The sequence below is a fragment of the Phoca vitulina genome, unplaced genomic scaffold, assembly GCF_004348235.1.
Source record: "Phoca vitulina isolate PV1807 unplaced genomic scaffold, GSC_HSeal_1.0 scaffold31, whole genome shotgun sequence".
In the NCBI taxonomy this organism is placed as follows: Eukaryota; Metazoa; Chordata; class Mammalia; order Carnivora; family Phocidae; genus Phoca; species Phoca vitulina.
In genome coordinates, this window is record NW_022589734.1 from 1,129,805 (window position 1) to 1,156,521 (window position 26,717).

A 26,717-nucleotide genomic window follows, 5' to 3' on the forward strand; every position below is an offset into this window, starting at 1 on the left:
GCAGAAAAAGCATTTGACAAAGTACAGCATCCTTTCTTGATCAAAACTCTTCAGAGTATAGAGATAGAGGGTACATATCTCAATAATAAAAGCCATCTATGAAAAACCTACAGCGAATATCATTCTCAATGGGGAAAACCTGAGAGCCCCCTAAGGTCAGGAACACAGCAGGGATGTCCACTATCACCACTGCTATTCCACATAGTATTAGAAGTCCTAGCCACAGCAATCAGACAATAAAAAGAAATAAAAGGCATCCAAATTGGCAAAGAAGAAGTCAAACTCTCACTCTTGGCAGATGATATGATACTTTATGTGGAAAACCCCAAAGACTCCACCCCAAAACTGCTACAACTCATACAGGAATTCAGTAAAGTGGCAGGATATAAAATCAATGCACAGAAATCAGTGGCATTCCTATACACTGACAACAAGACAGAAGAAAGAAATTAAGGAGTCGATCCCATTCACAATTGCACCCAAAACCATAAGATACCTAGGAATAAATCTAACCAAAGAGGCAAAGAATCTGTACTCAGAAAACTACTCATGAAAATACTCATGAAAGAAATTAAGGAAGACACGAAGAAATGGAAAAACGTTCCATGCTCATGGATTGGAAGAACTAATATTGTGAAGATGTCAATGCTACCTAGAGCAATCTACACATTCAATGCAATCCCCATCAAAAGACCATCAACTTTTTTCAAAGAAATGGAACAAATAATCCTAAAATTTGTATGGAACCAGAAAAGACCCCAAATAGCCAGAGGAATGTTGAAAAAGAAAAGCAAAGCTGGCGGCATCACAATTCCGGACTTCAAGCTCTATCACAAAGCTGTCATCCTCAAGACAGTATGGTACTGGCTCAAAAACAGACACATAGATCAATGGAACAGAATAGAGAGCCCAGAAATGGACCCTCAACTCTATGGTCAACTAATCTTCGTCAAAGCAGGAAAGAATGTCCAATGGAAAAAAGACAGTCTCTTCAACAAACGGTGTTGGGAAATTTGGACAGCCACATGCAGAAGAATGAAACTGGACCATGTCCTTACACCGCACACAAAAATTGACTCAAAATGGTTGAAAGACGTAAATGTGAGACAGGAGTCCATCAAATTGCTAAAGGAGAACACAGGCCGCAACGTCTTCGACCTCAGCCGCAGCAACTTCTTTCTAGAAACATTGCCAAAGGCAAGGGAAGCAAGGGCAAAAATGAACTATTGGGTCTTTATCAAGATAAAAAGCTTTTGCACTGCCAAGGAAACAGTCAACAAAACCAAAAGACAACCGACAGAATGGGAGAAGTTATTTGCAAATGACATAGCATATAAAGGGCTAGTATCCAAAATCTATAAAGAACTTATGAAACTTAACCAAAGAACAAATGATCCAATCAAGAAATGGGCAGAAGACATGAACAGACATTTTTCCAAAGAAGACATCCAAATGGCCAGCAGACACATGAAAAGTGCTCAACATCGCTCGGCATCAGGGAAATCCAAATCAAAACCTAAATGAGATATCACCTCACACCAGTCAGAATGGCGAAAATTAACAAGTCAGGAAATGACAGATGTTGGCTGGGATGCAGAGAAAGGGGAACTCTCCTACAGTGTTGGTGGGAATGCAAGCTGGTGCAGCCACTCTGGAAAACAGTATGGAGGTTCCTCAAAAAGTTGAAAATAGAGCTACCCTACGACCCAGCAATTGCACTACTGGGTATTTACCCCAAAGATACAAATGTAGGGATCCGAAGGGGTATGTGCACCCTGATGTTTATAGCAGCAATGTCCACAATAGCCAAACTATGGAAAGAGCCAAGATGTCCATCAACAGATGAACGGATAAAGAAGATGTGGTATATATATACAATGGAATATTATGTAGACATCAAAAGGAATGAAATCTTGCCATTTGCAACGACGTGGATAGAACTGGAGGGTATTATGCTGAGTGAAATAAGTCAGAGAAAGACATGTATCATATGACCTCACTGATATGAGGAATTCTTAATCTCAGGAAACAAACTGAGGGTTGCTGGAGTGGTAGGAGGTGGGAGGGATGGGGTGGGTGGGTGATAGACATGGGGAAGGGTAGTGCTATGGTGAGCACTGTGAATTGTGTAAGACTGTTGAATCACAGACCTGTACCTCTGAAACAAATAATACATTATATGTTAAAAAGAAAAAAAAAAAAGCCGGAAGGGAAGAATGAAGGGAGGGAAATCAGAGGGGGATTCGAACCATGAGAGACTATGAACTCTGAGAAATAAACAGGTTCTAGAGGGGAGGGGGATGGCGGGATAGGTTTGCCTGGTGATGGGTATTAAAGAGGGCACGTACTGCATGGAGCACTGGGTGTTATACACAAACAATGAATCATGGAACACTATATCAAAAACTAATGATGTAATGTATGGTGACTAACATAACATAATAAAATAAAATAAAAAAGGCAGATATCTTTAGCAAAAAAAAAAAAAAAAAATAGTCCACCATTTATTCTAAGCTTTACCTCCAGATCCAATATATTACCTTGGTTTCAAAATGATATCAACAACTCTCTCTATATCTGTCTCTAAAATAAATAAATCTTTTTTTAAAGGGGGGGGCGCCTGGGTGGCACAATCAGTTAGGAGTCCAACTCTTGGCTTCAGCCCAGGTCATGATCTCGGGTCATGGGATCAAGCCCTAGGTCAGGCTCCACTCAGCAGAGTCTGCTTGAGACTTTCTCTCTCTGCCCTTCCCCCCCCTCTCTCTCTCTCTCAAATACATAAATAAATCTTTGAAAAAAAATGGTATCAACAAGACTAGGAAGGATATCAAAGCCTACTTGTATTTCAACTTCATTCTATTTCTTTATGATGTAACTGAAGCAAGAGTTACTACTCATAACTTTGTAAAAACCTAAAGAGAACCAAACTTACTGCTTCTGTTATATGCAATTCCTAATCATTTCATGTATTTTTAAATGACTAAAAAAACTGTTCAATAAATATATTTGTGTCACTATTGTTACTGCACAAAAACAAAATGCTCACTTTCTACAAATAATAATTCTTTACTGCAAGGGAGCCCTTTGCAATTCTCAACACAAAAATTTCTGGAAATAAACTCAACATTTGGCCCTACAGCCTTAAGTCACATTTCTCATCAGTATGATTAATCTTTACGAAAAGGCAGGAAAACAAGACAGAGCCACCCACTTTGACATTTTCATTCTTTGAAAAAAAAAATCCATTTCTAGTTCACAAACCGTAACTATCATTTGTAAAAAGTATGCAATCCATCAAGAGTACTTTTTGATTATAAGATTAACAAGATCATTATCTTTCTTATTTTTTGCACTGAGAAAACTGTAAAAGTGGTTCTACTTAGTTTTACTTAGAAATCTGATAAACCTTTGCCCAAGAACCAACCAACCTTTAATAAGAAGGTTGCTTCATTTCTTCCTTTTCTGCTTACTTGAAAAAATAAAAACAAAGTATAACATCTCAAGAAAAACCTACTCCATTGATTTACACATCACTCATTTTTGTCCAACTTTGCTACATCCATGGATTAGAGAGTGGAGAGCATGTATTTTTCAGGTGAGGTATTAAGCCTCCTATAGCTGTTGTAAGCCACTCTCATGTGCGTGAGTCTGTGTCTCTGTGCTTGAGCACTTGTGCCCATGCTTAAGTAGTAAAAAGCAAAAGCATCATTAGTTTTTGATGTAGTGTTCCATGATTCATTGTTTTCGTATAATACCCAGTGTTCCATGCAGTACGTGTCCTCCTTAATACCCATCACTGGGCTAACCCATCCCCCCACCCCTCTCCCCTCTAAAACCCTCAGTTTATTTCTCAGAGGGTGGACTATTTTTCACACTCAGAATTAGGATTTTTTAATAATTGACATTAAATATTTTGAAATCATTTAGTTGTATAGTAAATGAATCAGTAAACTAGATTTAGATGATAGCATTTGTGCTGATTCTATTTATTATGAGTGAATCCATTAATTTCATGATGTCAACCAAGTAAAATATCTTTCTTGCATTTATGGAGAAACACTGCCAACTGGTCATTTGGAAAGGGGGAGAGAAAGAAGAGATGTGAATAAGCAGGAAGAGGTTTATCTGCAGGCTCAGGGAGTTTGCTGTTGGCTCTAAAGTAAAAGTTTAAACTAAAAGGAGCCAAATTTGAGATGATTCTTAAAGATTTGGGTTTGATGCCTTTCTTTCCTATTTCCTTCCCTTACTTTGGGCAGCTTAGGTGGGGAATAAATCAGCTTTTGCCTTGAGAAAGCTTTGATCTAGAGAAAAGAAGAGAATATTAAATTAATGATTCAAGGTGAGTTACAAGAAGGGCAGGAATTATTCAAAGTCAAGGTGGGGTGAAGATGGAGAAGGTATATGGGTGTGGGGAGGGTAAGGAGAGAAAAGTACAGGAAAAGCAAAAGAGAGGATACTAAGAAAATAGTTTGGAAACTAAATTGATAAAACAACCAACTTGTTCATTTAACATAATTCATTTACCTGTGTTATTTTCTCTATTCCCTGGAAGTTGTGCTTTTCAAAATGTTCCGCTATATTTAGGAAGGTGTGACGTTCTAGGTAGCAGCAGTTACTTAGGACTATCAAAAGTCTCTGTTCCTAAAAGCAAAACAAATGTTTAGAAAATTACATTTATAGTAACAAACTGGGTAACAGTTATCATTTATTAAATTTAATTATAATCTCTTCATGTTTAATATCAGTATTCAATGTTTTGTTTCTCTTGGTCCCTTTTTTCCCCAGTAATAATATAGAGAGAAACAATATAATTCTATAATTCTATACTCTATAACTGCTTGTTATTATGTAATGCACTAAAGAGTCAAATAATGCTGCCTTCGAAATTTAATAGCTGTATGGAAAAACAGCTAACGAGTAAGGTAGGTTCACAGCTGTTGTTCTTGTGAAAGGGGTTTACTTTACTGGTTATTCTATCTAATATTTTTTGCAGCAAAAAAAGCTATAAAAATGGATATTTTAAAATAATTACAAAAAATGCAAAAATTCATAGAAAATAATTTATAAATTTTTCATAACTTGAAAGAGAATTATAATGCCATCCATATGATGGGCTCCTCCCCAAAACCGGGCCTTCACAGATGCATTTATATAGAATAGTTTCCCCCTCTTATGGGGAGTGATGGGACAGAGGCTAGGGAACTCTCCCATAGTATCGGTTATGAAGAGGGCTAGGGCCTCATATTCTACGTTCTCCAGGTTCTAGCCATTTTAAGGTAATTTCTTATTAAAATTATCAGACCCGGGGCACCTGGGTGGCTCAGTCGTTAAGCGTCTGCCTTCGACTCAGGTGATGATCCCAGGGTCCTGGGATCGAGCCCCGCATCGGGCTCCCTGCTCGGCGGGAAGCCTGCTTCTCCCTCTCCTGCTCCCCCTGCTTGTGTTCCCTCTCTCGCTGTGTCTCTCTCTGTCAAATAAATAAAATCTTAAAAAAAAAAAAAAAAAAAAAAAACCAGACCCCAAAGCTGATGAATAAACATCATTTTACAGTTCAGAAGAACTATCTTTGTAAACAAAATTCCAGGAATGGCAGTTATCACCGCTGTTGTGGCTCACCAAGAACACCTTTGCATGCTCCCTCAGTGTGAGAGCATTCTCTAGAACAACAGTGACTAATTCAGAGCTTCGATTCAAGATCCCTTGACTAAACACTAAGGCAAAACTACTTTCCAGGAAAAACTTTCAGCCATATTTTGCTTACTGTTTTGTATATAACTTATGTTAAAGTCAATATAATAAATAAGGAAAATAAACAGATCCCTATCTTGAGGTACACTCTGAACTCAGTTGCCAAGTACAGCTTATATCGCCCAATAATTTCATTTAGCTCCATCAAAAATTTTAAAACTTTCTAAATTTCTTTATTTAAAATAGTATTATCTTTATTGCTGGCACAGTGCGGCCTATTCAATGTCCTTTTTGGTCATCAACAAATACAATTAAAGGGCAAGGAATTATTAAAGTACCTTCAAACAAATGAAAGGTTGTGAATGGCCTTGAATTAATCTATGGATGGGAAATAAATTATAAAACAAGGGAAACAGGGCTCTGTTATGCATACCACTCCTCCACATTTTGTGAATAAATGGCAAGTGAGAACCAGAAAGAAAGCAGTAAACAGCACTGCATAGGCACACAGGCCAGTCTGGGGATGGGGTATATTCCCTCTTGCCCCATACCTGGTATTACCATTATGTGGTCTTCATAAAGAACATGAAATAAAGTAAGCATAAGGTGTCATCAGCCACTCTAAACATGCTGCACTCTGCAAAAATCTCAAGTGGTTTTTCAGTTATAAGATCAATTCGCAATTACCTTTTCCTCCAAACATTAACCTTATGGTCTAACAGACCCCCTGAGCCTGCCGCATCTTCTTTGCCCTGTTAATTAACTCTCTTTGATTTTTCTCCCTGTAATCTGCATTGTTCTTCCCCCAAAATGGAAAAATAATTTGAGTGATTTGAAGTCTTACTCTTGGTAACTGTATTTCTCTTCCCAAATCTAACCAATCAGAAGAAGTGAAAGTGGGAAATAACTGAACACTACAATAATCAAATTCTTAAACCCAAATGATTAATTAAAAGCTTATTAGCAACTTAGATGAATATGTATGTTTGAAAATAACAGCACAACCTATCAAAGGCAGTACTTGCCAATTATGTATTATTTCAATTATTTCTCACAGACTCTCTGAGATGTAGGCATTACCACCCCAATTTTGTCCAGGAGAAAACTGGACACCCTCGATGACATGCCCAAGATTATTCAGTTAGTAAGAAGAAGACCAGGAAGCAAAGTAGTTATCTTCTGACTCCAAACCTGGGCCTCTATCTTACCATAACTGCCTCTCTGCTGAATAACAGAACAAGGCCCTAAGAAAATCTCAATAATCTGGGTCAAATCTAACAAGATATCATCCAAATGCAGAGAAACACAGGAACTGAATTTGGTACCAAACGAACAATTTTATGGAATAAAATGGGAGAGATAAGGTCCTATGACTGGGAGAAGCAAGTATGAAACACCTGGGGTGTGGGTGACAGTAAGCTCAATGTGAGTCAATAGAGATGTAACCTAATGTGTAGTTCTGGCTGCTTCCCAGTTGCCAGGGCCACATCAGAGTCCTGTACTCCACCCTTGAAAAAGGACAGAGTAGACTAAGAGGAGAACCACTGCCATATCGACTAGGAAATGCCTAAAAGATTTAGGATGTTAGCTAAGAGAAAGGAAGATTCCAAGCCCACGCAACAAATGTTTTCAAACACTGAAAAGACTGTCATGTAGAAATCAGGCTTGTTCTAAAGGACAGAGAAAAAAAGCACAGTTGGCCCAATAGCACATAAGGCCCTTCTCAGTTTAGAAGGCTCTTTCCTCCAGCCTGTGTCTTTCTCTAGTCTACTATGTTCACAGTGCAAATGGTCTAAACTCACTACATCAACTTCCTCAGCTCCTATCTGATGTTGACCCAGTGTATACATAGATAGCCCATTAGCAATCCACTGATAAGCTTCCCCTACAGTCACAAATGACCACCTAACTGCCAAGCCCACAACGCTCCAGTTTTCATCTGACCCCACCTGATCTTCTACCAGTCTGTGATACTGTTAAATACTCCTTTGTTTAAATGATCTTTTCCATCTCTCTCAGGAACACTGTTCCATCTGGATTTTCTTCTCTCTCTCTCTGATTATTCTTTTTTGGGAACTTTGAGGCTCTCTGCTTCTGGCCAACCCTTAAATACGGGTACCCCCAATGTTATTTTTATATATTTGGCCCTCCTCTCATTCTACTAGTATTTTTCCTAGTATACTCATCCACTCCCAGGCCTTATATTGCTTATACAGTTTACCCCTGAACAACACAAGTTTGAAATGCATTGTGCCACTTATATGCAAATTTTTGATACATACACTACAGTATTGTAAATGTATTTTCTCTTTCTTATGATTTTGGTAACATTTTCTTTTCTCTAACTTACTTTATTGTAATACAGCATATAATAATAACATATAAAATGTGTTAATTGCCTGTTATTGGTACGGCTTTTGCTCAACCATAGACTATTGGTAGTTAAAAGTTTTAGAGGAGTCAAAAGTTACACATGGATTTTCGACTGAACAGGGCATCAATGCCCCTAACTCCCTCATTGCTCGAGGGTCAACTGTATATTCCTGATTCACAAATCTGTATCTAGATTTCTCTCTTGGGGTCCAGACAGGTATGTCTAATCACCCACTAAATATCTCTGCTTGAATGTCACTCATTTAATACATCTGGTCCCAAACTGAATTTTTAGTATTTCCTAATATAACAAATTCCTTATTTAGGAATTCACACTTATAATACCTGTGGGAATGATAGAGGCAGGAAATTTTGGTCATATGCTTTCTTTCTTGAGAGATACACATACATATATACATATACACATGTACACACACACATACACCCTTCAAGCAAATGACAAACCAGAGAGGGTTATTTTTTTAAGACAGATGGGTTTGGATTTCAAGAGCTGAATTTATACGTATAATAAAGTATGCATGTGAATCATCCTTAAATACATGTATATGCTAAAAAAAGATGTAAGTGTATATATATAAAACGTGGTATGGCTTTGTTTTTGCCAGAACTTTATGTTCAAATGAAATGCTATTAGGGAACTTAAAGAAATAAAACACAGAAAAGCAGAGCTTCTCTAGTTAAAGAGGAAAAATATGAGGAGCTGGGCCCCTGTCTTCTGCTTCCTCTCCAACTTTCAAACACCAGGGAACCACTAGGGCACCTATTTCACGCTCACCAACTTGCACAATGCAGGGAGTAGATGGAACTACTTAAGTTATAAAAAGTTTTCAAGTTGTGGAATACATATAAAATTGTATTTTTACTAAAATTTTCACAAAATAAAACATAGCTCCAAATTATAGGATAGTATACTACAGCAGGAATACAATAGCAGTCAAAGTAATTTAGACTGATTCATAAGTCACTATATAATTTTAAAATATGTTTAGCTTTCTATTTATCATCTTACTTACAGAAGTCAAACTGAAGTCTTCATGGATACTTCCAAACAAATCAGGAGAAGAAACATCAACGGAAAGACTAAATATAGATGCAAGTAAGAGAACAGTGACAATTAAAGCACTAAAATAAACAATGTTACTATAATGTTGTATATCTATTACAACTCAATAAAAAATGCAAGGAACCTTATGTAAACTTGACTTGAAAATCTTTTGGTCAAAACTGTGTAATTCTCTGTTTTTTTATATTTAACAATTAACAGCTCAAAGTAGACACTATAGGCTATTTATTAACACAGGTCATATGACATTTGCTTTGGGTCTTCTCAATACTCAATTAAAATTTTTAAAAATCACAAAAAGGGAAAATACCTAATAATTTAATTTTTAGGTACAGACTCAAATTGATTGAAATGTTTTTGACTATCAGAATCTCCAGAGGGCTTTTTCAAGCTCATTTTCATAATAAACCACTTACAGGTGAGCTGAGTTAGGAAATTAGCTAATAACCAACAAGTGCCCAAAGATACAAAATTGCAGGGGAGGAAATTCTATAATCTACTGATTAATTGATATAACAGAATGATAATAAACACTTTAGCAGGAATTCTTTTCCTTAAACCTAACCAATGGATTTTAGAATTCATATGGAACACTAAATAGATGAAATATCAAATAATATTTTAAAATAGAAGCAATAAAAAGATACCAATCTGAACAATAAAAAACAAACTAATGAACATTAAAATAACACAAAAAGATATAAAACGTGTATGAATGAACAGAATAATAAAGTCCAGAAATATAGAGAAAACCTCAAAGACTCCACCAAAAAACTACTAGAATAAATGAATTCAGTAAAGTTGCAGGATAGAAAATCAATGTACAGAAATCTGTTGTGTTTCTACATGCCAATAATGAAGAGCAGAAAGAGAAATTAAGAAAAAAATCCCGGGCGCCTGGGTGGCTCAGTTGGTTAAGCGACTGCCTTCGGCTCAGGTCATGATCCTGGAGTCCCTGGATCGAGTCCCGCATCGGGCTCCCTGCTCGGCAGGGAGTCTGCTTCTCCCTCTGACCCTCCCCCTCTCATGTGCTCTCTCTCATTCTCTCTCTCAAATAAATGAATAAAATCTTTAAAAAAAAAAAAAAAAAAAAAGAAAAAAATCCCATGTACAATTGCACCAAAAATAATACAATACCTAGGAATAAACCTAACTAAACAGGTGAAAGATCTATTTATTGAAAACTATAAAACACTGATGAAAGAAATTGAAGACAAACCAAAAAATGGAAAGACATTCCATCTCATGATTTGGAAGAACAAAAATTAAAATGTCTACATCAACCAGAGCAATCTACACTTTTAATGCAATCCCCATCAAAATACCAATGGCATTTTTCACAGAACTAGAACAAGCAATCCTAAAATTTGTATGGAAGCACGAAAGACCACAAATAGCCAAAGCAATCTTGAAAAGCAAAGCTGGGGATATCACAATTCTAGACTTCAAGTTATATTACAAAACTGTAGTGATCCAAGACAGTATGGTACTGGCACAAAAATGGACACATGGATCAACGGAACAGAACAGAAAACCAAGAATAAACTGATTATCAAAAGGTCACTTAATTTTTTTTAAGATTTTATTTATTTATTTGACAGAGAGAGAGAGAGAGGGAACACAAGCAGGGGCAGTGGGAGAGGGAGAAGCAGGCTTCCCACTGAGCAGGGAGCCCAATGTGGGGCTTGATCCCAGGACCCCAGGATCATGACCTGAGCCGAAGGCAGACGCTTAACGAATGAGCCACCCAGGCTGCCCTGGTCACTTAATCTTTGACAAAGCAAGAAAAATATGCAATTTGAAAAGGACAGTCTCTTCAACAAATGGTGTTGGGAAAACTGGACAGCAACATTCAAAAGAAAGAAACTGGATCACTTTATTACACCATACACACAAAAAAAATTCAAAATGGATTAAAGACCTAAATGTGAGACCTGAAACCATAATAATAATAGAACAGAACACAGGCAGTAACCTCTTTGACACTGGCCACAACAACTTTTTCTAGGTAACTTCCCTGATGCAAGGGAAACAAAACCAAAAATCAACCCCTGGGACTACATCAAAATAAAAAGCTTAAGGGGCGCCTGGGTGGCTCAGTCGTTAAGTGTCTGCCTTCGGCTCAGGTCATGATCCCAGGGCCCTGGGATCGAGGCCCGCATTGGGCTCCCTGCTCAGTGGAAAGCCTGCTTCTCCCTCTCCCACTCCCCCTGCTTGTGTTCTCTCTCTCGCTGTGTCTCTCTCTGTCAAATAAATAAATAAAATCTTTAAAAAAAAATAAAAAATAAAAAAATAAAAAGCTTCAGCACAGCGAAGAAAACAATCAGCAAAACTAAAAGGCAACCTAAGAAATGGGAGAAGATATTTACAAATGACATATCCAATAAAGGGTTAGTATCCAAAACATATAAAGAACTTATAAAATACAAGACCCAAAGAACAAATAATCCAATTTAAAAATAAGCAGAACACATGAACAGGCATTTCTCCAAAAAAGACATCCAGATGGCCAACAGACAAATGAAAAGATGTTCATCATCACTCATCATGAGGGAAATGCAAATCAAAGATACAATGAGATACCATCTCACACCTGTTAGAATGGCTAAAATCAACAATACAAGAAACATCAAGTGTTGGCAAGAATGTGGAGAAAAAGGAACACTCATGCACTGTTATTGGGAATGCAAATTGGTACAGTCAGTCTGAAAAACAGTATAGAGGTTCCTCAAAAAGTTAAAAATAGAGAGGAGGAACAAGATGGCGGAGGAGTAGGAGACCTAAATTTCGTCTGGTCCCAGGAATTCAGCTAGATACCGATCAAACCATTCTGAACACCTACGAACTCAACAGGAGATCGAAGAAAAGAATAGTGGCAACTCTCTGAACAGAAAAGCAACCACTTCCTGGAAGGTCTCTTCTGAGTTGTTTAGTGTATATTTTTCTGGGGTCATTGTTACCCTGTTAGCATTTTGTTCTCTCATTCATCTATTCTCCTCTGGACAAAATGACAAGATGGAAAAAATCACCACAAAAAAAAACAAGAGGCAGTACCGACTGCCAGGGACCTAATCAATAAGGACATTAGTAAGATGTCGGAACTAGAGTTCAGAATGACAATTTTAAAGATACTAGCTGGGCTTGAAAAAAGCATGGAAGATATTAGAGAAACCCCGTTCTGGAGAAATAAAAGAACTAAAACCTAACCAAGTCAAAATCAAAAAGGCCATTAATGAGGTGCAATCAAAAATGGAGGCTCTAACTGCTAGGATAAATGAGGCAGAAGAGAGAATTAGTGATATCGAAGACCAAATGATGGAAAATAAAGAAGCTGAGAAAAAGAGAGATAAACAACTACTGGGTCACAAGGGCAGAATTCGAGAGATAAGTGATACCATGAGACGAAACAATATTAGAATAATTGGGATCCCATAAGAAGAAGAAAGAGAGAGAGGGGCAGAAACTATACTGGAACAAATTATAGCAGAGAACTTCCCTAATTTGGGAAAGGAAACAGGCATCAAAATCCAGGAGGCACAGAGAAGCCCCTCAAAATCAAAAATAGTTCAACACCCTGACATCTAATAGTAAAACTTACAAGTCTCAGAGACAAAGAGAAAATCCTGAAAGCAGCTCGGGACAAGAGGTCTGTAACCTACAATGGTAGAAACATTAGATTGGCAACAGACCTATCCACAGAGACCTGGCAGGCCAGAAAGGACTGGCAGGATATATTCAGAGCACTAAATGAGAAAAATATGCAGCCAAGAATACTATATCCAGCTAGGCTGTCATTGAAAATAGAAGGAGAGATAAAAAGCTTCCAGGACAAACAAAAACTAAAGGAATTTGCAAACACGAAACCAACCCTACAGGAAATATTGAAAGGGGTCCTCTAAACAAAGAGAGAGCCTAAAAGTAACATAGACCGGAAAGGAACACAGACAATATACAGTAACAGGCAATACGATGGCACTAAATTCATGTCTTTCAATAGTTACCCTGAATGTAAATGGGCTAAATGCCCCAATCAAAAGGCACAGGCTATCAGATTGGATTAAAAAACAAGACCCATCAATATGCTGTCTGCAAGAGACTCATTTTACACCCAAAGGCACCCCCAGATTGAAAGTGATGGGGTGGAAAACAATTTACCATGCTAACGGACACCAAAAGAAAGCTGGGGTGGCAATCCTTATATCAGACAAATTAGATTTTAAACCAAAGACTATAATAAGAGATGAGAAAGGACACTATATCCTACTTAAAGGGTCTATCCAACAAGAAGATCTAACAATTGTAAATATCTATGCCCCTAACATGGGAGCAGCCAATTATATAAGCCAATTAATAACAAAAGCAAAGAAACACATCGACAACAATACAATAATAGTAGGGGACTTTAACACCCCCCTCACTGAAATGGACAGATCATCTAAGCAAAAGATCAACAAGGAAATAAAGACTTTAAATGACACACTGGACCAAATGGACTTCACAGATATATTCAGAACATTCCATCCTAAAGCAACAGAATACACATTCTTCTCTAGTGCCCATGGAACATTCTCCAAAATAGATCACATCCTAAGTCACAAATCAGGTCTCAACCGGTACCAAAAGATTGGGATCATCCCCTGCCTATTTTCAGACCACAATGTTTTGAAACTAGAACTCAATCACAAGAGGAAAGTCGGAAAGAACTCAAGTACATGGAGGCTAAAGAGCATCCTACTAAAGAATGAATGGGTCAACCAGGAAATTAAAGAAGAATTTAAAAAATTCATGGAAACCAATGAAAATGAAAACACAACTATTCAAAATCTTTGGGATGCAGCAAAGGCAGTCCTAAGAGGAAAGTATATAGCAATACAAGCCTTTCTCAAGAAACAAGAAAGGTCTCAAATACACAACCTAACCCTCCACCTAAAGGAGCTGGAGAAAGCACAGCAAATAAAGCCTAAACCCAGCAGGAGAAGAGAAATAAGAAAAATCAGAGTAGAAATTAATGAAACAGAAACCAAAAGAACAGTAGAACTGATCAACGAAACTAGGAGCTGTTTCTTTCAAAGAATTAACAAGACTGATAAACCCTGGCCAGACTTATCAAAAAGAAAAGAGAAATGACCCAAATAAATAAAATCATGAACAAAAGAGGAGAGATCACAACCAACACCAAAGAAATACAAACAATTCTAAGACCATATTATGAGCAACTCTATGCCAGCAAATTAGATAATCTGGAAAAAATGGATGCATTCCTAGAGATGTATCAACTACCAAAACCGAACCAGGAAGAAATAGAAAACCTGAACAGACCTATAACCACTAAGGAAATTGAAGCAGTCATCAAAAATCTCCCAACAAACAAAAGCCCAGGGTCAGATGGCTTCCCAGGGGAATTCTACCAAACATTTCAAGAAGAATTAACACCTACCCTTCTGAAACTGTCAAAAAATAGACATGGAAGGAAAACTCCCAAACTCGTTTTATGAGGCCACCATTACCTTGATCCCCAAACCAAAGACCCCATCAAAAAGAATTACAGACCAATAACCTTGATGAACATGGATGCAAAAATTCTCACCAAAATACTAGCCAACAGGATCCAACCGTACATTAAAAGGATTATTCACCACGACCAAGTGGGATTTATCCCTGGGCTGCAAGGTTGGTTCAACATCCACAAATCAATCAATGTGATACAATACATTAATAAAAGAAAGAACAAGAACCATATGATCCTCTCAATAGATGCAGGAAAAGCATTTGACAAAGTACAGCATCCTTTCTTGATCAAAACTCTTCAGAGTATAGGGATAGAGGGCACATACCTCAATATCATAAAAGCCATCTATGAAAAACCCACAGCGAATATCATTCTCAATGGGGAAAAATTGAGAGCTTTCCCCCTAAGGTCAGGAACACGGCAGGGATGTCCACTATCACCACTGCTATTCCACATAGTATTAGAAGTCCTAGCCACAGCAATCAGACAATAAAAAGAAATAAAAGGCATCCAAATAGGCAAAGAAGAAGTCAAACTCTCACTCTTTGCAGATGATATGATACTTTATGTGGAAAACCCAAAAGACTCCACCCCAAAACTGCTAGAACTCATACAGGAATTCAGTAAAGTGGCAGGATATAAAATCAATGCACAGAAATCAGTGGCATTCCTATACACCAACAACAAGACAGAAGAAAGAGAAATTAAGGAATCGATCCCATTTACAACTGCACCCAAAACCATAAGATACCTAGGAATAAATCTAACCAAAGAGGCAAAGAATCTGTACTCAGAAAACTACAAAATACTCATGAAAGAAATTGAGGAAGACACAAAGAAATGGAAAAACGTTCCATGCTCATGGATTGGAAGAACTAATATTGTGAAGATGTCAATGCTACCTAGAGCAATCTACACATTCAATGCAATCCCCATCAAAAGACCATCAACTTTTTTCGAAGAAATGGAACAAATAATCCTAAAATTTGAATGGAAACAGAAAAGACCCTGAATAGCCAGAGGAACGTTGAAAAAGAAAATTAAAGCTGGTGGCATCACAATTCCGGACTTCCAGCTCTATTACAAAGCTGTCATCATCAAGACAGTTTGGTACTGGCACAAAAACAGACACATAGATCAATGGAACAGAATAGAGAGCCCAGAAATGGACCCTCAACTCTATGGTCAACTCATCTTGGACAAAGCAGGAAAGAATGTCCAATGGAAAACAGTCTCTTCAACAAATGGTGTTGGGAAAATTGGACAGCCACATGTAGAAGAATGAAACTGGACCATTTCCTTACACCACACACAAAAATAGACTCCAAATGGTTTCAAAGACCTCAATGTGAGACAGGAGTCCATCAAAATCCTAAAGGAGAACACAGGCAGCAACCTCTTTGACCTTAGCCGCAGCAACTTCTTTCTAGAAACATCACCAAAGGCAAGGGAAGCTAGGGCAAAAATGAACTACTGGGACTTTATCAAGATAAAAAGCTTTTGCACAGCAAAGGAAACAGTCAACAAAACCAAAAGACAACCGAGAGAATGGGAAAAGATATTTGCAAATGAGATATCAAATAAAGGGCTAGTATCCAAAATGCATAAAGAACTTATCAAACTCAACACCCAAAGAACAAATGATCCAATCAAGAAATGGCAGAAGACATGAAGAGATTTTTTTCCAAAGAAGACATCCAAATGGCCAGCAGACACATGAAAATGTGCTCAACATCACTCGGCATCAGGGAAATCCAAATCAAAACCTCAGTGAGATACCACCTCACACCAGTCAGAACGGCGAAAATTAACAAGTCAGGAAACGACAGATGTTGGCAGGAATGTGGAGAAAGGGGAACCCTCCTACACTGTTGGTGGGAATGCAAGCTGGCGCAGCCACTCTGGAAAACAGTATGGAGGTTCCTCAAAAAGTTGAAAATAGAGCTACCCTACGACCTAGCAATTGCACTACTGGGTATTTACCCCAAAGATACAAATGTAGGGATCTGAAGGGGTACGTGCACCCCGATGTTTATAGCAGCAATGTCCACAATAGCCAAACTACTGAAAGAGTCAAGATGTCCATCGACAGATGAATGGATAAAGAAGATGTGGTATATATATATATAATGGAATATTATGCAGACATCAAAAGGAATGAAATCTTGCCATTTGCAACTACGTCGATGGAACTGGAGGGTATTATGCTGAGCGAAACAAGTCAATCAGAGAAAGACATGTATCATATGATCTCACTCATATGAGGAATTCTTAATCTCAGGAAACAAACTGAGGGTTGCTGGAGTGGTGGGGGGTGGGAGGGATGGGGTGGCTGGGTGATAGTCATTGGGGAGGGTATGTGCTATGGTGAGCGCTGTGAAATGTGTTAAGACTGTTGAATCACAGACCTGCAAATAACACATTGTATGTTTTTTTAAAAAAAAGAATAAGATAGCAGGAAGGGAATAATGAAGGGGGGGAAATCGGAGGGGAGACAAACCATGAGAGACTATGGACTCTGAAAAACAAACTGAGGGTTCTAGAGGGGAGGGAGGTGGGGGGATGGGTTAGCCTGGTGATGGGTATTAAAGAGTGGATGTACTGAATGGAGCACTGGGTGTTATACACAAACAATGAATCATGGAACACTACATCAAAAACTAATAATGTAATGTTTGGTGATTAACATAACATAATAAAATTTAAAAAAATTTAAAAAAAAGATATAAAGACCAACAATGCAAAAAAAAAAGAAAAAAGTTAAAAATAGAACTACTCTATGATGCAGCAACTGCACTACTAAGGTCTTTCCACAAAGGATACAAAAATACTTATTCAAAGGGATACATGCATCGTGATGTTCATAGCACATTTTCAACAATACTCAAATTATGGAAAGAGCCCAAGTGTCCATCGACTGATGACTGGATAAAGAAGATGTGGTATAAGATATAAGATTACATATAAAACATATATAATGGATTATTACTCAGCCAAAAAAAGAATGAAATCTTGCCATTTGCAATGACATGACTAAAGCTAAAGAGTATTATGCTAAGTGAAATAAGTCGGTCAGAGAAAGACAAATACCATATGATTTCACTCATATGTGGAATTTAAGAAACAAAACGAATGGACAAAGGGAAAAAGAGAGAGAGAGAAACAAACCAAGAAACAGACTCTTAATTTTAGAGAACTGATGGTTAGCAAAGGGGAGGGAGTGGGGGATGGGTAAAATAGGTAATGGGGATTAAGGAGAGCACTTGTGATGAGTATGAGTGATGTATACAACTGTCAAATCACTATATTGTACACCTTAAACTAATATAACACTGTATGTGGAGTTGGAAATAAAATGAAATTAAATTTTAAAAAAAGAAAAGTTCAGAAACACATAGCACTATATATTAGAATTCAATGGTGTCTGAAACAGAAATTAAAACAATATGGAAGGAAAGACATTTAATCAACAATATCAGCAAATGGATTAACAATACAAATTCCTGGTGGATTGTGTTAAACGTATAAAATCGAATCACAGGAAAACTATAGTTCAATATTTACTAAGTCTCAAAGAGGTAGTAGTAGTATATACTGAAAGGCAAAAACCAATACCAAGAAAATCACAAACATGTAAAACCTCTCAAATTACCAATTATAGACTTAAGAGGCATTTATTTCACTATTTTCTGTGTCAGAGCATTAACCTTAGCACAGAAGTCACACATGCCAAATATCATTCAATATCATTCAGATAAATTACATTACTAAAAGATCCTATAGAACAATATTATAAAAGAATTATTACCAGAATTTGTAAATATTAAGAATCAACATGTATCCTCTGGAGCTCAAATAACTAAGCCTGACCCAGACTTAATTCTACTAGAAAAATTAGTCTTTAACAAGAGTATTGGTAATTCTCTGTAACATCAGAATTCTAAAGATTATCAACTAGGAATTATATATTTTAATTTTCATTCTTATTATTTATAAAACTTGTTGCTTTCAGTAATTAGTAAGCTAATCAGGTGTTCAGTTTGCTCAACATGTCTCTAGGAATGGTAAGATGAGTTCAGAAGATAAAGAAATTATACAAAAATATAGGTCAAATATATAAAAATATAATTTTAATATACACTATCTCTCTTATTGTCTTAGGATATAAGACTACATATAAAACATTAGTCTGTATTTTTAATACATCAGTGAGATTAGTTTCAGTTTACTTACTGTGTAGTATCTACATCTGCATCAGGCTTAGTGCTCAACTGTTCCAGACAGTATATAAAAATCTAAGTCAAAAATAAGAAGTTTCAATAACATGAATTCTTAGATACTAATCTAGTTGAACATTAAAAATAATGTAAATATTTTTTCTGTAAATAAACTCCTTTTTTTAAAGAGAGTGTGTGCATGTACACTCACAAGTGGAGGGGGGAGGGGCAGAGGGAGAGAATCTTAAGCAGGCTCCATGCCCAGCACGGGAGCCTGACGCAGGGCTCGATCTCACAACCCTGAGATCATGACCTGAGCTGAAATCAAGAGTCAGATGCTTAACCAAGTGACCCACCCAGGTGCCCCAATAATCCTATGTAAATAAAAAAACAAATATATACTAATATATACAAATATATACTTATATATACTATAAGTGATATGTATGTATGTATGTGTGTATGTATGTATATCTCCCAGAAGTGACAGAATATATATTCCATATATATACTATATGTATGCATTGGGAATTTATATGCCAATGTATATAACATAAATGATAAAAGATTAAAAGCACCTATATTTTGATCCAACTGTAAATTCCTGAATATATTTTAGGAAAAAGACCTTTCCCTTCCTTTCATCCACTCAATCACATCTCAGCTTTGTTATGTTCTCACAAAACACTAGTCCCAAAGAACTTCATGTTCTAGATACAATGTAAACAACTATCATGTCATTGAATTTGTGCTGTGACAGAAATATATGTAACGTAGGAAGAAAACACAAAAAAAGGGAAGTATAATATAAGGGGGTACTGCTAGAACAAGCTGGAATTAATCTTACCTGGAACTCTGTTACCTTACTAGCCATAAACTATTACGGACTCAGACAAGATGAAAAAAGAATGTTGTACATATAGTATTAATAGGAGGGAGTTTACTATAATTTGCTTTATTTCAGGTTTCAGGGCATCAGTGCTTTTACATATTACCTGCATGATATTGATGCTTAGTTGACAAACCTCCTCCTGTGTTTTAGGTTGTTGAAAGACCTATAAAGAAGAATTTTGATAAGTTTTTGGACTTCGATAAGAAAACAAAACTTTGTGTTTATGAAGCTCGATATAAAAAAATTCACACATGGGAAACTGCTTCTATTGTGGGTAATGTTACTCTAAAAGGACAGGAATAAAGAGCTGCCCTCCAGACAGTGTTCTGGGCCTGAGAATACACTGGCATGGAGCTGCCTGACAACATTCAGGTCAGTCATTCTCTCTGTATACAAATGTCGATGACTCCAATTACTCTACCTACAACACTTACGTTCACATTTTAACTTCCATCAGCCTATCATGGAACCAAGAAATTGACAGCCTATGCAGTTAAACGAAATAAAACAAGCAGCTGAGGGAAAAGCTCTCTTGTGCTGAAATGACTCATTTACAACTGTGATTCCCATAGGTTCCTGGGAAAGTTTGAAATAGAAGTTGAATTTACAGAACAGAAAACTTACACTGGCTTCTCCAGGCTTGCACTCTAGAACTCCTTTAAGTGATTGCAGAGAATGTACAATGCACTGTTCAAACTGACATGGCTGACAGAAAAAAAAATGCATTATCTTAAAATTCAAAAATAAGCATGGGTTATTAAGACATTTAACAGAAGCAAATTATGGCCCCCAACTCTCAATTTTACAGATTTATTGAAAGGAAAACCAGATGCCAACAATTTGAAAGATAATCTCCTAGTCACCAAGATTTACATTTGGCATGTTTTGCACTTGATATTTAAAAATGGGTCAGTCTTGAGATTCTAAAATATATCTACATCAACTAGAATAGAAATCAGATATAACTAAAATTTTTCTTCAAAATTCTACCCTTCGGAGAACCAAATGACCTGATAAAGAACAGATATAGCAAGTTTATATTTTATTATTTTGAGAGAGAGAGAGAGAGAAAGCACGCTCAAGCATGAGAGGGGGGGAGGGGCAGAGGGAGAGAATCTTAAGCAGACTCCACACTCAGCAGGGAGCCCGATGTGAGGCTCCATCTCGATACCATGAGATCATGACCTGAGCCAAAATCAGGAGTCAGACGCTTAACCGACTGAGCCACCCAGGTGCCCAAGAAAATATTATTTTTAAGCAGTTTAAAGATAAGGCCCATAGGAAAATTTTTTAAAAAACAGGTGCCCCACAAGTTCATATTACACACTACTTCCAGGATATATTCTGAGCTCAATCTCCTAGATCTTCTACATGTCTGGTACTGTTCAAAATTTAGTGTTACTAATAATTATTCATAGAAGGTCCATGATCTTTAATTCAAAAGTCATTACAGTTATTTTTTATATACATTAAGTCAGAAAATAAAACTTGAAGATATATCCAACAAATGGCATTCAAGATAAATCTGAATGAATCATAACATCTTAGCTCCTATTGTATTTAAGGTTTCACTTTGTGCCAGGCATACTCTAGGTGACGGGGATATAGGATTCAGACAGACAGAGTTCTCTTTAAGTGTATACTCTAGGGTAGAAGACACAACCATAAAAGTCACAGTCAACAAAACTGTTACTTTTTTACAAAACAAAAACCAAAAAACCAAAAACAAAAAAAATAACTAGAAATAAAATAAGTCAATTGCAAACTAGAAAAAAAAAAGAAAAAAGAAAAAAAAACTAGAGTAAGTGCCATGAAAAGAACAAATGGGAACTCAGAGAAAAATGATGATGATGGAGGGGAATGTGCTCCAACTAGGACAAAGAAGACCCCCCTCAGACTGTGAAAACATTTAAGCTGACACTTGCAGGGCAAGAGGAGTCAGTGCCTTAAAGGATAAGGGAAGGGGGTGGTGAGCTCAAGGAGGCAGGACGACATGTGCACAGGCCAGGGTGGGCAGAGGCCGAAGGGGTTGTGGAAGCACAAGAACAGCAGTGCATCACAACCACTAAGCGAGAGGTTGGCAGTACAAGATGACGTTAAGGTTCTGGGTTTCACTCAGGGGCATAAGGCTACGTAAGGCTCATAGTTCAACTAAAAAAGGTCTGTGCAAAAATCTGGAGTCAGAACCTCTCGTTATTACATGCTTCAATTTTTAAAAGAGATTGGGGGGAAAAACTGAAGAGAAGGGATACCTGTATACAAAGAAGATTATTTTTTTTTACAAAAAGGAACCCAGACTTAATGAAAGCTAAAATACTGCTTCAACCTTAATGTCACTCTAATACTGCACTTTGAAGCCACAAGAGGGCACCATAAAAAAAAACTTCTAAGTACCCAAAAAATAAATAAAAATAAAAGCATATAGTATGAAATACCAACTGCACGGAAGTATTTCAAGAGTCAAAATGTTTGTTAGATACCTGACCTTATCCCTCCAACCTACCTGCCTCAAAAGTTAAGAAAATCTAAGATATTAAAATAATAATAGTGATAATTAAATCCAAAATTCAATTGTGGGCAATTAAATGTTGATGTTCCTATGTAGTTACTTAGATTTCTTGCATTAATATCTGAACTAGATTTTCTTAATTTCTTTTCATATCTATATTAATACAATAAATGGATGGGGAATACCAGAGAACTCTAGGAGTTTCAGTTAAACTGGGAGTAAATGATAGTGTAAACATTTATTTCTTTTTTCTAAAAAGAAACAGTACTATCTCTGCATATTGTCAGTGAACCACCCAATTTAGCTGACTATAGGAGTTATCACAAATCATTCCAGTTCTTATGAAAGAAGAAAGTTCTCCCAGAATTGAAAATTTTAAAAAATTAAAAATTTCAGGGAAAGAATAAAATGTATTCCTATTCCAAAAAATGTGATTGGTACTATGGAAATGTTAAGAAAATATAAATTAGTAGTATGTAATAGAATTTGAGACAATTTAAGTCATTGTTCAAAGTCTTAAGAATTTTACAGATGTCAGGTTAAAATACTCAAAGCTGGATCTTCAACTTTTACTCTACACACTGATTTCACCTTTTTTTCTGAAGTGAGGTCCATGCTGAATAGCTTAAAACATGCTCAGCTTTATCAACACTATTATTTTAGCATATTTCTTTACCAACATCCGGCTAGAAGATACAATGGCTGACACCAGAAGTGTAACTTTCTGTGGGTCATTCATCTACAAAGTTTATTCTAGCTTGAATGTGTGACAAACATGAAATTATTCTATGGTTATAGTTTCTTAATATTATAGTTAAACTTTAAATTGACTACAAACAAGTTTATAGTGACCATTTCAAAATATTTTCAAAGAGGTTTAACTACTATAATCAAACAACCAAACTGAGATATGACAGCTACCACTTAAGCACACACTGGGACCCAGATGTGGCAGCTATCATGTAACACTCACTGGGACCCAGAGGCGGCTGCTATCATAAAAGCACTAACTGAGACCCAAAGAGGTAAAGTGGCTTCTTTAAGAGTGCATGGCTATTGGGTTGCCTGGCTTGCTCAGTCAGAAGAGCATGCAACTCTTGATCTCAGGGTTGCGAGTTCAAGCCCCTGTTAGGTGTAGAGATCAAATAAATAAACTAAAAAAAAAAAAAAAAAGATTGCATGACTATTAACGTGACAGAACTAAGGATTAAACCAGATTATGATTCTAAACCCAGTGTAGCACATTTTCCTCTACAACAGCACTGTCGAAAAGAAGTATAATGTGAGCCACAAACATAAGTCACATATATAATTTTAGAGTTTCTAGTAAACACATTAAGAAAATTAAAAGAAAAAAATTAATTTTAATATAATTCATGCAATGCAATATGACAAAATATTATTTCAACATGTAATCAGTATAAAAAGTTGAGATAGTTTACATTCTTTGTGTAGTGAGTCTTTGAAATCTGGTATGTATTTTACACAAGCCATGTCTCAAATGACTGCTGTATTGAACCATGAAGGTCTACTCCACCTCTCCTTTCTCTAAGTATTTAGTACAACAGAATTAGTTATAGGATAGTTTGTATTTAAGCACAAATAATTATGAAAAGTAGAATAAGTCAAATAAACTAAAGCTAATTTTTATTAAAATCCTTTAAAATATAATTATAGATTTATTAAAAATAATAAATTTCCCTAATGTTAATTATGATTTAATTTACAAAAATTTCTAAGTAAGCACTGCTATTCTAAACCATATTGTTATATAAAGTAAGGTACATTTTAGTGTACTTCAGAGGAATAGGAGAAAAGAATTCAACTTGTCAAAAATTCCCAAAGAAAGACTATCAATAAGAAGTATAGCAATTAAAAAAAAAAAAGTTTAGCAATTTGAGGAAATGAAGAAATATCATTACATGAGATCACTGCCTTTCAACAACCTCATTCACCACTATTTTGTAAATTTTGGCAAGTCAAAAACCATTTTCTTCTAGTTTCCTCATCTACTAAGTAGGCAGAAACCTAACTTTAAATTGACTACAAACAAGTTTATTTTCTCCATTTTTCTTACTAAGGTAAAACAGAAACGGTTGGGATTAACAATGTGCTCTGCTAAAAAAACTGCATTTTCCGAGCCTCCACAGTACAGGGATGGGCATGTGAATAAATTCTAGCCAATTAGATGTAGGAAGAATGGCCAGCTGTGGCTCTTGAGAAAGTGCTGGACTTTTCCCATGACAGGAATAAGGCCATGGTGCTTGGAACTACAGTGGCCTTCTTGTAATCATGAGGCCATCCTGAGACAGAAGCCACAATAAGGATCACAAAGAAGAAAGTCAGAAGGAGCCCTGCGTACTGACTGAATGACTAAGCTGCCACACAAGTCCTAATTTCTTTAATGTTAGAGAAAAAAGAAATGCCCATCTTGTCTACAGGACCTCGATGTTTTAGCATCTGAATGTCAATTTAACTGATACACCCACCTACAGGATCATTGTGGGAATCCATGAAACAGATGTGACAACATGGTATATCATGAAAACTATTTTCAAAAGTATTTTGAAAATCTAAAAGTCCCACCTGAACAGATGATGACTCTAAAACGAATATGCCATGTTATAATTGCCTGCTTGACCTATGTATATATCTGGAGAGGTTTGCTGTTATTGTTTGTTTTGTTTTGTTTTGGCTTAGGGGCCGACATTAGCATTTCTTTCTATTCTGTTTTTCTAAAAAATTCAAGTTACTGGGTAACTTAGAATGAAGCACAATCTATTTTAAAACGTAATGCAAACAAACAAGTGACACATGATGAAGAAAGAGCACTCTAAAAGAAATCCAGTTTTTATTAATTTTTAAATATTTGTTGTTGTGTTAAGCAAAAATGACTCTGAAAAGGAAAACTTTAAGAAGTTTATTTTTCTATTTTCAGAAATTATTTAGAATTACAATGCAAAGAATATATGCTTATTAATAAAACAAATCATTATTTTTGAATATAATATACACTAATGATTAACCACTGAAAAGAATATAAACTTACAAGAGAAGTCAGTCCTTCATTATCGACAATCCAGTCTTCCTTTTCAGCTAACCTCTTTATTTCTACAGAGAAAATAAGCACACATGTACTTTTTATTATAATTATCGCATTGAACTTTATAGAGATAAAAATCTATAAAGGTTATGGTTTTTCATTGTTTTATTTGGGTTTGTAAAAAAATGAAAAATAGGTAATAAGTATAAAATATAATTCTGGTGGATCAAGGATTTAAATGTGTATTGTTTTCTGGATTGTTTTCATAAAACATTAATGTAAATAAATTTAGCTCAATTTGGAGACTGCTAGGCTAGGCTTAATGACAACTTTAGATAATGGTTTATTACTTATTCAAAGCACTCTTGAAAATATTCAGCATGTACAAAATAAACTACAAAATTTTTTTTCCTAAAATATCTGATTAAAAATTCTGTTTTAATCGTAGACACTTCTGATGATTGGCAAAGGAATGCTATCCATCCAAACCTTTAGCATTTCAGGCTGTGTCAGGTCCCTGGGGGGAGCAGGTGAATTCAGAGGACACTGCTGTTTTTCACCTGGATTCTATTCCCTTTCTGTTGACACAGTATATTTAGTCACCAATTCTATAGAGATGTGACCTTTGTGACCTTTTCTTTTTTAAGATTTTATTTATTTATTTGAGAGAGAGAGAGCACAGGTGAGAGGGAGGAGGAGAGAGAATCTGAAGCAGACTCCATACTGAGCACAGAGCCAATGTTAGACTCGATCCCACAACTGCGAGATCATTACCTGAGCCAAAACCAAGAGTTGGATGCTTAACCGACTGAGCCACCTAGGTGCCCCAAGATGTGACCTTCTTACTTAAAAAGTCCTGGTGACAGATAGTTATGGCTTATGTCATTTATAATGATGTTCTTGATTGTCTTTGAAAATATTTAATATCTAAAAGGCTGCTTTGTAAAGATAACCCTGCTTTTTATGATTGTATGTACAAAATCCTGAAAATTCTAAAAGGTATAAAGAAAACAAGCATCACTTAAAATTTCTACTATACAGAAAACCACTGTTAGCCTTTCTTCTGATTTTACACTGATATTTCTAAATATTTAAAATATACATACAGGGACGCCCGTATGAGTGGCTCAGTCAGTTAAGCGTCTGCCTTCGGCTCAGGTCATGATCCCAGGGTGCTGGGATCGAGTCTCACATCGGGCTCCTTACTCAGCGGGAGCCTGCTTCTCCCTCTGCCTGCTACTCTCTCCCTCTCTCCCTCTCTGACAATAAATAGATAAAATCTTTAAAAAATAAATAAATAAAATAAAATATACATATTTTCAAAATTGGATTCATATTTTATATTTTATACTATACTTTTTCTACTTAACATGTGCCATAAGGATGTTCTTATATCCTGAAA

The 26,717-nt window shown here is 36.3% G+C and overlaps 1 protein-coding gene across 4 annotated transcripts in view; it reads right to left on the minus strand.

Annotated features, from left to right (window-relative positions):
• Window positions 1-26,717, minus strand: part of EXOC2 (exocyst complex component 2) — a 260,110-nt gene that overhangs the window by 96,291 nt on the left and 137,102 nt on the right. For all 4 annotated transcript variants that reach the window (XM_032424947.1, XM_032424944.1, XM_032424945.1 and 1 more), the window contains 6 exons: window positions 25,322-25,383; window positions 20,388-20,468; window positions 19,867-19,926; window positions 18,888-18,949; window positions 9,096-9,162; window positions 4,525-4,641 (listed from right to left, as the gene is read on the minus strand). In XM_032424947.1, coding sequence (XP_032280838.1) covers window positions 4,525-4,641; window positions 9,096-9,162; window positions 18,888-18,949; window positions 19,867-19,926; window positions 20,388-20,468; window positions 25,322-25,383 — 449 coding nt within the window. The remainder of the gene's footprint in view (window positions 1-4,524; window positions 4,642-9,095; window positions 9,163-18,887; window positions 18,950-19,866; window positions 19,927-20,387; window positions 20,469-25,321; window positions 25,384-26,717) is intronic.